Source organism: Ovis canadensis, chromosome 14, assembly GCF_042477335.2.
Source record: "Ovis canadensis isolate MfBH-ARS-UI-01 breed Bighorn chromosome 14, ARS-UI_OviCan_v2, whole genome shotgun sequence".
NCBI classification, from domain to species: Eukaryota; Metazoa; Chordata; class Mammalia; order Artiodactyla; family Bovidae; genus Ovis; species Ovis canadensis.
This window is the reverse complement of record NC_091258.1, coordinates 79,146,888-79,160,651: the sequence shown is the minus strand read 5'-3', so window position 1 is coordinate 79,160,651 and position 13,764 is coordinate 79,146,888. Positions and strand designations below refer to the sequence as shown.

General features: G+C 44.4%; 1 protein-coding gene across 2 annotated transcripts; it reads right to left on the bottom strand.

Moving 5' to 3' along the window:
• Positions 1-4,793: 4,793 nt before the first annotated feature.
• LOC138419352 (zinc finger protein 549-like) lies at positions 4,794-13,389 on the bottom strand. 2 transcript variants are annotated; one of them, XM_069552135.1, is made up of 4 exons: positions 13,120-13,389; positions 9,537-9,575; positions 8,549-8,675; positions 4,794-7,308 (listed from the first exon to the last, which is right to left on the bottom strand). In XM_069552135.1, exons 1-4 carry the CDS (start codon positions 13,150-13,152, stop codon positions 5,834-5,836), a joined length of 1,674 nt encoding a protein of 557 aa, XP_069408236.1. In that variant the 5' UTR covers positions 13,153-13,389; the 3' UTR covers positions 4,794-5,833. The 2 variants fall into 2 exon arrangements, with proteins under 2 accessions (XP_069408236.1, XP_069408237.1); XM_069552136.1 differs by having other exon boundaries at positions 12,988-13,386.
• Between the last annotated feature and the right edge of the window lie 375 nt (positions 13,390-13,764).

The window sequence follows — 13,764 nt, the reverse complement described above, 5'->3', positions numbered from 1 at the left end:
AACATCTGAACCACTGTACTGCCAGGCAAGTCTCCAGGGTAATTCTTAAGTGAAAAGCTATAGTCTAGAACAGTGTACAAAGTATACCATGTTTTTTGAGTCATGTAGAAGTAAAAATATATAGGGACAGAGATTTAACAGTTTGGAAAGACAGGAATGTAAGTTATCACATTTTCTTATGTTATAGTTTTAGTTTGTAGAGATTTAAGTGTTTTCTATAATGTTTAAACAGCATTCAATCAAAATAGAGTTTAAAAATCCATAAGATCAATAGTAAAACTGAAGAAAAAGTGAGAGAGGCTGTATGTTATATTGCTGGCACATGTAGGACAAAGAAACGTGGCTTGAAAACCTGGAGGAGGGACTTCCCCGCAGTCCAGTGGTTAAGACTGAGTGTCACTGTAGAGGGCACCTGTTTGATCCCTGGTCAGGGAACTTAAGATCCTACATGCCATGTGATGTGGCGAAGAAATAAAAATAAAAACCCTGAGAAACAAACATACACACACTTGAGTACAAATATAACTAGGGGAATCTGAATAAGTTCAGGTGATCGTATCAAAGTCAATATCACTGTTGTGATATCATAATATAGTCTTCCTGTTAGGGAAACTGGGTAAAGTACACACAGGATTTCTGCATGTGAATCACTGGTTTTCACCATAAATATTTCAGTTACAAAAAATCCAAGGGAGGAGGAATTCCCTCGTGCCCCGGTGATTAGGACTCTGTGCTTTCTTTCATTTGAATCAACCCCTTTTTAAAGATTGATAATTCACTCCAGTGGTGGTGCCTGGGCTTCTTTCCTTGAAGAGCAGGAGCTCTGGGGCATGTGGGCTTCAGTAGTTGTAGCGCTCTGACTCAGTAGTTGCAACTCACAGGCTCTAGGGCTCCGGCTTAGTTGTTGCGGCACACAGGCTACGTGATTCCTCAACATGTGAAATCCTCCCAAACTAGGCATCAAACCTGTGTCCCCTGAATTGGCAGGCAGATCCTGATACACCGCACCACCAGCAAAGTCCTTGAATCAACACCTTTATGTCAACTTTTTAAAAATCAAATCTGAAAGTCATACTCTTTGATTTTGGATTAAAAGAAGTAACATCTACATTTATTACTCTGCAGCTGTATTTTCATTATTCTCATCACGATAGATTATGTAACTCAAGTTATTCATGATTTTATAGAAGAAAACGGAAGCTTGATAAACATATATGAACCTGTAAGGACACGACTCCTGACCGGTGAAAGCAATCATCCCACTAGCAGGGACTATGGGCGACTGGACATCAGTGAGGATGTGTGACAGGGAATACACAGGAGAAGTCCACTCCGCACTGTCAAGCAGGGGCTGTTCTCAGATCTTACTGAACATTTGTGTGAAGTTGTCATTTCTGTCTGGAAGGATCCTCACCAGTTTTGAGCAGCGTTCCTTCCTGGGTTGGGGACTTGGTGAGGGAAGAGTGCAGTATATCAATCTCATTATTCAGTTTATACTCAAGTGGTTTCTTCAAAATATTCACAGTAAACCTCATTTTTATACTACTACTTAAGGTTGTAGGAAATATAACCAGCGTGATGAAAATAAGTCACAAAAGTAGAAAACAAAGCAAAATAAGGGACAAAGGAAAGGACCAGGAATCTTGATAAAAGTCCCAAAATGAAGTTAAGTAACAAAGACATGTCAGTAGAATTTACTGTGGAAATCAGGGCATTTGCATAAGCCTGAGTCCGACAACGGGGACACTGCTGAGGTTATGGGCCGCTCCACTCTTAATGACCCCCAGGGAGCCACAGGCAGTAATGACTGATAACTTCCCCTGATCATACAGGTTCTGTGGAGACACAAAGGTTCTAAACTAAATGCCCCCTTCTCATTGAGTGTAGGGTGATGCCATTCTTCCAAAATGTCTGGTCCCAGGTTCTCTGTTTAAAAAAATTATAGATGGGATGTTACTGAGATGAAACCAGAGTACGGCCAATGATAGAGATAAATACGTGATAGATACTTAAGTCGGTTTGCCAGGTGGTTCAGTGGTAAAGAACCCGCCTGCCAATGCAGGAGACCAGGCTTCAATTGCTGGGTGAAGATCCCCTGGAGAAAGGAAATGGCAACCCACTCATAGGTATTCTTGCTTGGAGAATCTGAAGGACAGAAGGAGCCTGGCAGGCTACAGTCCATGGGGTCGCAACAGTGTTGGACACGACTGAGCAACTGAGCATGCGTGCATATAAATAGAAAATAGATATATAGGTAGATGATGGATAGATGAAAGAAGAATGGACCCATTTTTACAGGTAAGGAATGGAAGCCGAGGCCCCAAGAGGATGGAGTGTTGATTACTATGAGAAAGAGAATATCCAAGTACTTGAGATGCAATGAACAGCTTCCACTATGGCTAGAAATGTAGACACACATCATTAAAGGCTCCGTAACATGCCCCAATCAACAGAGACTACACAGACCCTAGGACTTCCCAGATGGCTCAGTAGTAAAATTCTGCCTGCAGTGCAGGAGACATGGGTTCAGTCCTGGTCGGGAAGATACCCTGGAGGAAGGCATGGAAACACACTCCAGTATTCTTGCCTGGAGGATCCCATGGACAGAGGAGGCTGGTGATCCATGGGGTCATAAAGAGTTGGACACGACTAAAGCAACTAAGCACATATGCACACAGAACCTAGGTGTTGACCTAGACTGGGAGCTCATCTTTATCTTATTACTTACAACCTGCCTCATCTTGACGGCTTCCCTCATGACTCAGTAATCTGCCTACAATTCAGAAGACTTGGGTTTGATTCCTGAATCAGGAAGATCCCCTGGAGAAGGGAATGGCAACTTCAGTATTGTTGCCTGGAGAATCCCAAGGAGGAGTCTGGCAGGCTACAGTCCTTAGGATTGCAAAGAGTCAGACACAACTGAACAACTAACGTTTTCACTGTCACCTTATCTAGAGGAGAGGGGGGAGGTGTCAGGCATTCCTGAAGCACCTTGATGAGGAGCAACTTGCCTCTGGTTCAGCAAATGCCTTTCCTGTTTTTATGGGTTTGTTCTTGTTGTCTGTATCTATATGTATCCATAGATATGATCTATCTAAGGTGTTTTTTTTTTTTTATTGTCCTAATGTCAGTAAGTAAAATTTAAAGAACAGTTAATCTTGGGTTTCCTGAGATAAACATCTTCTAAGAATCAGATACCTGAAATGAAGAGATACTTACCTGAAATGAAGAGGTACTTACCTAATGTGTTTGCTCCCAGGACAAGGGCTGCCTTGGCAACCTCTGTGCATCTGCAGTGAGGACACGTAAGCCTGAGATAAAGGTTTAGACCCCCTATGTCATCTGGCCCTGGCAAAGTGACCACCTGTAAGTGCACCAGCAGTTGTTTGTGTAGGGCCTGGAGACAAACTCTGAAAAATGTTTGGGGCTGTGTAACTACCAAGAACTATGGAAAATGCTCCGTGTGACAGATATCTGTCAGGAGTGGAAGAAAGTGATGACGGGAAACTGGTTTTTGAAATAATCAAAATCCCACGGGAATGTATGGGGGAAAAAAACCCTGAGTTCTATTCAGTGAGGGAAGGAAAATGCCTACTGGGGATTTTTAAATTGATTTAAAGGCTTTTTGCAAAACATGATTTCTTCCCATAACTCAGCACTGAGGGCAGGGAAACTGAAGGAAAAAGCAGAGTGAGGAGAGTTAGAAAGTATATCCACAGATGTACAAATGAGTAAGTATGTATTTTCAATTTGTTCTATATTTTGAGACATTAATATATATCCTAGGGGTTTCAGACATGTTTCTAGGAATATGGAATATGTCAGTGCACAACATTTAAATACATATTTCCCTGCTGGAACTTAGTATTTGATAGAAAAATACAATAAGCAGTTCTTCTATTTAAGTTGCATAGTGTCATAGAAGGTGATGGTTCCTAAGGAAGTAAGGGCAGCAAATGGGTGATAAAAAAAAAATAATAATAAGGAGTTTATGAGTCCAGTCACTGAGTGTCCATATGTGGACTACTAGCGAAGATGAAAACTAAGGACATACTATAGATGGTTTATTTCCTCCTTTCCAATTGCTTCATATTTTTATTTTGCCTTTTAATGAAATTGGAACTCCAGGATAATGCTGAATTGAGAACAATGAGCAGCTGTCCTTCTTTTATGCTAATAGGAATATTTTAATAATGGTTCAAAAATACAGTATTTATAACTTTTTGTAGATTTATAAAATGATTAAGAAGGATTGCTTCTATCTGCAGTTTGATATCTCTCTCGGTGTACTAGCACTGAACAATTCACAAAGGAAAAAAATTTAATTCCCATTCATAGTATTACCAGATTTAGAAAACCCATATGCAAGACCAATAAAAAGAAATCTAAAAACACTGTTAACAAAAATTAAGATCTAAATAAAAGGAGACTTATCATGTTTATGGATTGGGACACTCAGTATTTCTTCCTAAATTGAAAATTAAGGAAATGTCCTGGTGGTCCACTGGTTAGAACTCTTGTGTTTTCACTGCCATTGCCTCGGTTGAGGGACTCTAGATCCTGTAAGCCACATAGCATGGCCAAAAATCAAAAATAAAAACAAATCAATGCAATCCCAGTCAAACTCCTAGTAGGATTTTTGTACTGTATAAACTAGAAGGTGGATTCTAAACTTCATATGAGTACTGTATAAACTAGAAGGTGGATTCTACACTTCATATGAAAAGCAAAGATCCAAGAATGACTATGAAGACTTTGAAGAAAAAAAAAAGGAAGTCAAGGGAGTACACAACTTTGATTTCAAGACATATTATGAAAACAAATTAGTCAATACATGAAAATACTGGCATAAATAAAGTAGGTAAATGCAACAGAATAGAAATTCCAAAAATAAACATACATAAATGATTCACCTTCAATAAAGTACTAAAGCAATTCAGGGGAAAGATGTAATCTTTAAATCACTATCATGGCAGGAACTGGGTGTCCATATTTTAAAAAATAATCTCCACAATTAACTGAAAATAATTCCCTTACATCAGTAAAAACCCCAAACCATAAAAGTTACAGGAGGAAGCAAGGGAAAAAGTAAAGAGAATAACAAATTAGACTACAATAAAATTAAAAACTTTTTCTCCGGATAAGTGATTGAAAAGACAAAACCAGTTCTGGAAGACTGTATTGCTAGGTATTTCCATTAGAGTACCTTAATCAGTAAGCAATGACAAAATGTCAAAACTCACTAATTAGAACAAGTTATATGAACAGAAATGTCAAGAATGATATGTGGTTGGAAATCAACACATGGAAGACCACTTGGCATCACATCATTAGAGAAATGCAAATTAAAATCACTTGGTCCCACTATGCAACTATGGTGTCACTAAAATGGGAAAGCCTGAACATACCAAGTGAGAATGTAAAGGACAGGATCTTGGCTTATGGTGCTTCTGATGAGACTATAAAAGGACACCACCACTTTCAGAAGAGTTGGACTGACCTACATGAGTGTAACATTCACTTACTCTATGACGAGGAGTTGTGCTACTAGATATTAACTCAAGTGAAGGAAAGCATGAGTCCAGAAGGCATTTCTCCAGTGTGACCATTGGTGGCGCAGTGGTAAAGAGTCCGCCTGCCAATACAAGAGGCATGGGTTCAGTCCTTTGGGCTGAAGATCCCATGGAGTAGGAAATGGCAACCCAATCCAATAGTCTTGCCTGGAGAGTCCCATGGACAGAGGAGCCTGGCAGGCTATAGTTCACAGGGTTGCAAAGAGTTGGACATGATAGAGCGACTGAGTGCACACACACACACACACACACACACACAATCATGACCTTGGAGCTGTGTACAAAGAACTACACGCATAAGGCCTTTCTCCACTGTGGGTTCTCTGGTGGACAATTAGACTTGTTTTGTAACTGTAAGGCTTCCCACACTCATTGCACTGAAAGGGCTTCACTCCAGTGTGGATCCTCTGGTGGACAATTAGACTTGTTTTGTTACTGTAGGGCTTTCCACATTCACTGCACTGGAAAGGCTTTGCTCTAGTGTGGACGTTTTGGTGGCTAATTAGTGTGTTCTTCAGCTTGAAGGCTTTCCCACATTCATTGCACACATAGGGTCTTTCTCCAGTGTGGATTCTCTGGTGCTCATCGAGTGTGATTTTCCTCTTGAACCCTTTCCCACATTCACTGCACTCATAACGCCTCTGTGAAGTGTGAACATTCTGGTGTTTGTTGAGGGCAAAGCTGCTCATAAACAAATTCCCACATTTCTTACAGGCATAAACTTTTTCTCCACTGTGGATTCTCTGGTGGACAATAAGACTCTTTTTGTTGACATAAGCTTTCCCACACTCACCACACATATAAGGCCTTTCTCCAGTGTGAGTTCTCTGGTGGATAATAAGACTTGTTTTGTAACTAAAGGACTTCCCACATTCAGTGCACTTAAAAGGCTTTTCTCCAGTGTGTATTCTCTGGTGCACAAGGAGTTTATTTCTGTACAGGAAGAGCTTCCCACATTCACTGCACTTATGAGGTTTCTCTCCAGTGTGGACTTTTTGGTGCTGGACAAGTGAATCCTTGCGGGCATAAGCTTTCCCACATTCCTGACACTCATAGGGTCTTTCTCCAGTGTGGACTCTTTGGTGCTGAACAAGCTTACATTTGTAGATGAAGACTTTCCCACATTTACTGCAATCGAAAGGCTTTTCTCCTGTGTGAACTCTCCGATGATGAGAGAGACCCCCCCGGAGTCTAAAGAATTTCCCGCAATCATTGCACTTATATGGCTTTTCTCCGGTGTGAACTCTCAGGTGCTCTGTGAATTTGTACTTCTTACTGAAGGCTTTGCCACATTCGCTGCATTTGTAATGCCCTTGCCCAGGGTGAGAGGCTCCCCTGCTCTGCCTGCTTCTGCGTGGATGCTCTCCATCGTGGGAGGGCTGGTGCTGGAGAAAGCCAAGGCTACCAAGGAAATCCTCCTCAACCTCTCCACATGTGAACACAGTGTCAGGTACAAAGATCTTGCAGCTTGTCACGAGCAAGGCCCCATTCTCGTCCTTCCTGAGATGTTTCTCTCCACTTAGCTGTGTCTGGCACTGCTGCAAGTGAGAAGTGAGCATTTTCCCAGAAGCCCCAGAAGAGGGCAGGGTTTTCTCCACCAGAGCACACATGTCAGTGGAAGTGACAGCCTTCAGGATAGATGAGTCCACCCGTGGATGCCTGTCTCGTGTCACTTGCTCTGCAGAAACACATTGTTCAGAACCGGCCTCTTCGGTATCTCCTCCACGCCAACACCCTGAAACCATAAAAAATGCTGGTAAGTATGGAGACTCTGGTGGGGAAGGATACATGTAGGAATGAGCCCATGGGTTTGTGTTCAAAACAAGGGAGGAAGGGTCAAGCGGTAGAAGGGGATACTATGCATTTCTTAGCCCCTGGTGGTCACAAAAATAGAAATGTTTCAAACCAAGGAGAACACGGGATATGGAGCTGTGCCAGGAGGAGACCCTGGAACAACTCAGTCCTTGGCCAGTGGCAGTCAGCAGGGTTTTCTGGTGGAGACAAGTGTCAGCTCTGTAGAACTGATGTGTGTCCTAATCCAGGAAAATGCAATTATATCTGTTTGCCTGGTGTTCAAATACCATACAAGAAAACATTCAACTTTAAAACCACATTAAACATATACGATATACTAAACACATAATATGGGAGAACATTTCAAAGAGAGAGGGAAAGGGCAGATGTGGAGGACACTAAGGCAGAAGACAGAGAGAGGTGAGAAGTCACAGTGAAAGGATAAGTGGGCCAAGTGTCCAAACAGGGAAGAAAAGAAAGAAAAGAGAGTGACCAGGATGAATCTGGGGACTAAAACACCAGTGAACAAAGGACATTTCCCTGTAGGATTAGAAATGACCTATAATGTGCGGTCCTACAGCCCCTGCTCACCAGGCCCAGGATCCAGTAACCCTCTTCCAATGACTAGAGAAGTGTCTACCTCATCAGGGACCCAGGGCCACCTCCATCCCCAGGTCAGGTAGGGTGACTGTGAAACTTACTAGATCAAAGGCCTGAAGAGAAAATGGGGCCATTATGAGAAAGACACTGGCCCAGGGTCAATCAACCAATGACAGACTTCAGAAAAAAAAATATGTATATATATATATTCTTCCGAAAATAACCTAGTGTTGACCATAAATGCTAACCACGTCTCTAATTCCTGAGACAAGCAGTGCATACAGACAGGGTTAAAACTTGTGACATCGATTTTCCACCCAGCACAACAGCCAATACACAAGCGATGGCAACGCAAACTGGAAGTGGACAGTTAACAGGGCTCCGAGACCAAACTCTTCTGTGAAAGGCTTCAGGGCATGTGCTACAGGACTAGACATGCACAGGTTGGGGCACAAAGCTGAAATGCCAGGAAGCCAGGGAAGGAAGCAGTGTCCATGGCCCAGGCTGGGAAGGCTGGAGTGAGCCAAGCAGAGAGAAGGGCCGAGCCCAGCACGAGCGGTGTGTGCGGACGCAGTTCTTACCCAGGGAGGCTATCAGGGACAGGTTCTCCAGCATGACGTCATAGTACAGGAGTCTCTGAGCCTCGCCGAGGAGCCCCCACTCCTCCTGGGAGAAGGACACCGCCACGTCCTCAAAGGTCACATGGCCCTGTCAGGAGGGGGACACGAGTTCACAGCGGCCTCTGTAACCAAAAACACTCCCTCCAACCCCCCAGGCTTCATGGCACCAACACTGTGACCTCAGGGTCTGGAATCTGACATGGTCCACCTGCTGTCCACCTGCTCAGGAGTATCTTCACATCTGGACCCTGCCCCCACCTGATCTCCAGATGTGTGTCTAGTTGTACACCTGACACCTCCCGTGAGACACCCCTGCCACATCTCAGACTCAGCATGAGGATACCTAATTCTGGACAGTCCTGCTCATCACTCCTACTTTTTGTTGGCTGCACCAGCTCTTATTTGTGGCATGTGGGATCTAGTTCCCTGACCAGGGATCGAACCCTGGGCCCCCTACATTGGGAGCGCAGAGTCTTGGCCCCTGGACCACCAAGGAAGTCCCGTCACTCCTACTTCTCACTTCCCGTCTCAGACACAGTGTCCCTACTCTCACCTAAAGGCAGACATCGTGGTGTCATGTCAGGCGACTGTCTCTCACCCTGCACAGCAGAAAATCATGCAGCTCCTCAGGCTGCCACCCCAGGAAAGGCTCTGCTCTGTCTTTATCCACCCACACCCTGGGTCCTGCAGTTTGCTGGACACGCCCCACTTGGTCTCACCTCCAGGCACACACACAGGCTGGCTCTAGTCCCAGGAATATCTCACCACCTCACCTTCTCCAGTGGATACAGGAGACCACCTCAGTACCACTTCATGGGTCCTGTGCCTGAGGTGACCCCAGGGCCAGAACTAAAGCCCAACAACCCAAGGATGACTGTCTCTTGCATCTGCATGTCAATACCAGGGGTGGGATGACATCAGGAGACGTACTGAGGCTTCTTCCACTTACCTGTCCAGGGACCATAAAAGTTGCTGCTACCATGGGAACCTGTGAAAAGAGGGAGGGGAGGATCTGAGATCAGGGTCATCTTGGTGAGGATGGAAAGGCGGAACTGTGTCCTCCTTTCCCTTTCCTGCAGATGAGTCACCTCAGGCTGACCTCTGACCTCACAGCTATAACCTGACAACTCAGATAACCTTTAATAAAGACTCAACCTCCTTGAATTTCAGTGTCTTCAGGTGTAAAAGGGCAACACTTAAGAGGTCTATCTCCTAATGTTGTGTAAACATCAAATGCATTATTAACATCTCCCAGACTAAGATTCACTATGACATAACACAGGATTAAGGTCCGGCTAGTCAAGGCTATGGTTTTTCCTGTGGTCATGTATGGATGTGAGAGTTGGACTGTGAAGAAGGATGAGTGCTCAAGAATTGATGCTTTTGAACTGTGGTGTTGGAGAAGACTCTTGAGAGTCCCTTGGACTGCAAGGAGATCCAACCAGTCCACTCTGAAGGAGATCAGCCCTGGGATTTCTTTGGAAGGAATGATGCTAAAGCTGAAGCTCCAGTACTTCGGACACCTCATGCGAAGAGTTGACTCATTGGAAAAGACTCTGATGCTGGGAGGGATTGGGGGCAGGAGGAGAAGGGGACGACCGAGGATGAGATGGCTGGATGGCATCACGGACTTGATGGGCGTGAGTCTGAGTGAACTCCAGGAGTTGGTGATGGACAGGGAGGCCTGGCGTGCTGCGATTCATGGGGTCGCAAAGAGTTGGACACGACTCAGCGACTGAACTGAACTGAAGATTTCTATAAACGTTTTTTTTTTTTTTTAATCAGGATTTCCTTACATATCTTTCAAGGCTTTCTGAGACAAAGTATCTCTTTTCTACCACCAATTATTTGATTTCATGACAGAATTCACTCTTATTATTATACTCCCTAAAATACATGACCATAGGTTTAAGAGCTCAGTCCCATAAACTGCCCTCTTCTGAGAAGCCAGTTCCAATCCCTGGCCCCCAGGCTACCAGTACTTCGGTCAAACTGGCTACAAATCCAGGAATTCCCCTGAACCTGTCAGTATTGCTAATTTGATCAAATAACCTATGAAAGCTAGGAAAACACTTTTCTCACTTCTGGCTTACTGTAATGGATACAACTTAGAACAGCCCAATGGAAGGGATGTCTAGGTCTAGGTAGTGGGGGTGGAGGGCAGAAGGGGGTTTCAGGCCCTGTCAGTACATGCCACCCTCCCAGGACTTCCATCATTTCAAGGTGTTCGGCAATCTTGAGGCTCCTTGAATTTCATTCCTCAGCAATTTTTATACATAATCTCCAGTTCCCCTCTGATTCTTGGGAACTTCCACGTGGGGCTGAGAATTTAGCCTTCTATTCCCCTTATTTCCTGGTGACCAGTCCAATTCTAAGTCACCTCAATTATAAATAAACGCCTGTGTGAAACAGGGGCAAGTTTTAACAAAGAACAGTCCTAAAGCTAGGAAATTCCAAGGAGCCCAAGATAAAACCTAAACATATGTATATTATTATAGCACAGATATTCATTCTCATTTTAAACAGTGAGTACTTGCTTATACAAGATTAACGTGTTAAATCCATATATTTTTAACCTTATAGTTTCCCGGAAAAGCTTAGGCACCTATGCCCTTAACTGAACCTAAGATTGACTGGCTGGTCAGCATCGCCCAATTTTTGTGGCTCCAAAAGGAATAGACAGTCGTCTGGCTGAGTATTCCTCACAGTCAATGTACACAACCTCACCCCGCCTTCCCCACCTCCTTCCCAGCCAAAGCTCTTTACTCCTTATACCCACCCTTGCTTTCTTAGAAAGCCCTAGAGCCTCAGGACCCTCCCATTTTCAGGCAGCAGTCCTATCCACTCTGCCCTCGAGCCCCACCTCTTCTTTCATCTCAGGTCCTCTTTCACAGAAAAGTGAAACGATTTTCCCACCTAAATTTGAGATCCCGACTTAGGTGTCACCACAAGGACATCCTTGAGCCAGTGACCTCCTCCCTCAATTCCAGACTATAGATTCTACCAGCCCCTACATTACCTCAATTTTGGAATCTCAGAAATAGCATGTCTCAAATTCAACTTTTCTTCTCTCCCTAAAACTGACTTCTCACATCAGTGTGGTCTCTGGTCGTAAAGAAAACCTTTATTGTCCTTTACTCTGTCTTTAGCTCAGAGCCACATTTACTTCACCAGCCAATCGTGCCAATTACCTGTAAGGCTTATTAGGAATACTACCTGTTACGTTCCTTTGGAAAAAAAAAATAAATAAACAGAAACCTCAATTAGAGTTGGCACACCAGAAGAGGGAGCCCTCACTGACCTGAGACAAGAATGGTATTCCAGAGGAAGAGTCTCCTCTTTCCTGGAAAGGACTCAGCCAATGGACTGTGCCCCTCCATAGCTGACAGATTCCAACAGAAGTGTATTTAAATTCTCCAGTAGACAGCACTGGGCAGGGCAAGGGAGGGGGTAGGGTTGGGCTATTAAGATACAGTCTACTGTATTTTAACCAGTGGTGGTTGAGGAGGGGTGCTTGGAGAAAACAAAGTCACTATTCCCTTTTTTGAAACAAGATTAAAATGAAGAAAAGTTATTTTTTGTTTAGTAAAAACAGGATAGAATTCCAGTGTCCCTAGCCACAAGGGACCAGTTCCACTGAAAAGTGAACAGTGGGGACTCAATTTTGAAACCATCTGGGGAATGGGAAAATTGGCTTTCTGTTAATTGGCAAATGTTCCAGTAGGGCTGTGTTTTTGTTGGAATGTCTTATGTTGTATGTACACATATATTGACCAGAGTCTCTGCTGAATTTAAAAGATGGTGGATAAAATCTTGATTTGTTAATTTATCTCAATAAAAGCCCACTGGAACTCCAAAAAAAAAAAAAGAAAAGCCATGGGCTCTTTGGTGCCTACAGCCCTTTTAACTTCTTTTGTAATCTCTATAAAAGTGTTAGCTCCCCCATAGTCACACACCCCAGTTGCAATTCCCCGAATGGTCCTGAAAATATAAAAAAAAAATTTTAAGCCTATTTTTGTGTGCGAAATACAAGGCAGGCTATTTGTTTCAGGTCAGCAACTTCCATACCCACCACTCTCGTCCATAAAACATCTTACTCCAGATTCTAACTCAGAAGCCTCCCCCAGGTCTCCCCGCCTCCACTCTCATCTTCTCCTCCCCAGTCTGTACTCCTCGGGGCTGGCTTTGAAATACTTTAAAACTCAAACGTCTTCCTAATTTATCCGCAACCCTCCATGCCGCCCAGAATGCTGTCGGCCCAGCTGACCCAGACGATTGACTCCTCTTTATATGCCCTGTCCCTGCGGAGAGGACTCCAACCCCAAGTTTCCCAAATGCTCCGGCTCGTGTGCGCCTCCAAGGATCGGCACGTGCCGGGCCCACGGCCTTTAACACCCCACCTCAGCACACAGCGTGTCAGAAATGGGACCGCCACACACGCACGCCTAAAGTTCTGCAGACGGGCCTAAGCCGCGGCGCTGCGAGCAGGAGACCCTCATGGGGGCTCGAGGATCCGGAGACGGAACTGTCACCTGGGCCGGGTCCTGCAGCGCGTCGGTTGCCATAGGACCCTGCGGGCGCAGTGGTGCCAGCAGACGCGCGAGATAATGGCGAAGACCTGGGCCGAAAATCCTGGAAGTGTCCTGAAATCCGCTCACTCCTGTGCACTGTGGACGGCGCCCCTTGGGTTCTTCCCAGTTTCTCTAAGGCCGGCTGCACCAGTTATTTAGAGTCTCAGGTTTTGCTGTCGGCAGCAAAAGCCGTCAAACGACCGCCATCAAAAAGACGCCGGAAGTCCCACCCCCTCCTATTTCGCAATCCCGGAAGAGCCCGAGTTTGGGGGCTTCATTGGTGCGGAGAACAAGGCTGACCGGCGCGTGGTCTTCTGGGTAGTGTAGTTCCCTCGCTTCCGGTTTGCGTTACAAACCCCGCCGGCTCTCGCCTTACCATGTTCTGACGAGAGTACAAGTTAAAAAGTAGACCCAAGAAAGCCTTTAGGTACAGTCTTTACAAAATTCTGATTTAACTACCATTTCTCAGCTAGAAGTTAATACAGGTTTAGCAAACAAGCGTTTCCCTCGTGAAAAGACTGAGAGTAGCCACAGTCCTCAGTTTTTATTGCTTTTTTATGAAAATCTTGAGAAATTTTCAAGTAAAATCAAGTCAGTATGATTTGA

What these genes read in the sequence shown, in the direction of transcription:
- LOC138419352 (XM_069552135.1), bottom strand. Translation starts at nt 13,152, where the DNA reads ATGGCAACCGACGCGCTGCAGGACCCGGCCCAG. An exon ending in CGCTGCAGGACCCGGCCCAG is followed by an intron (nt 9,576 to 13,119) that starts GTGACAGTTCCG and finishes CTCTTTTCACAG; the next exon opens with GTTCCCATGGTAGCAGCAAC. An exon ending in CTTTTATGGTCCCTGGACAG is followed by an intron (nt 8,676 to 9,536) that starts GTAAGTGGAAGA and finishes CCCTCCTGACAG; the next exon opens with GGCCATGTGACCTTTGAGGA.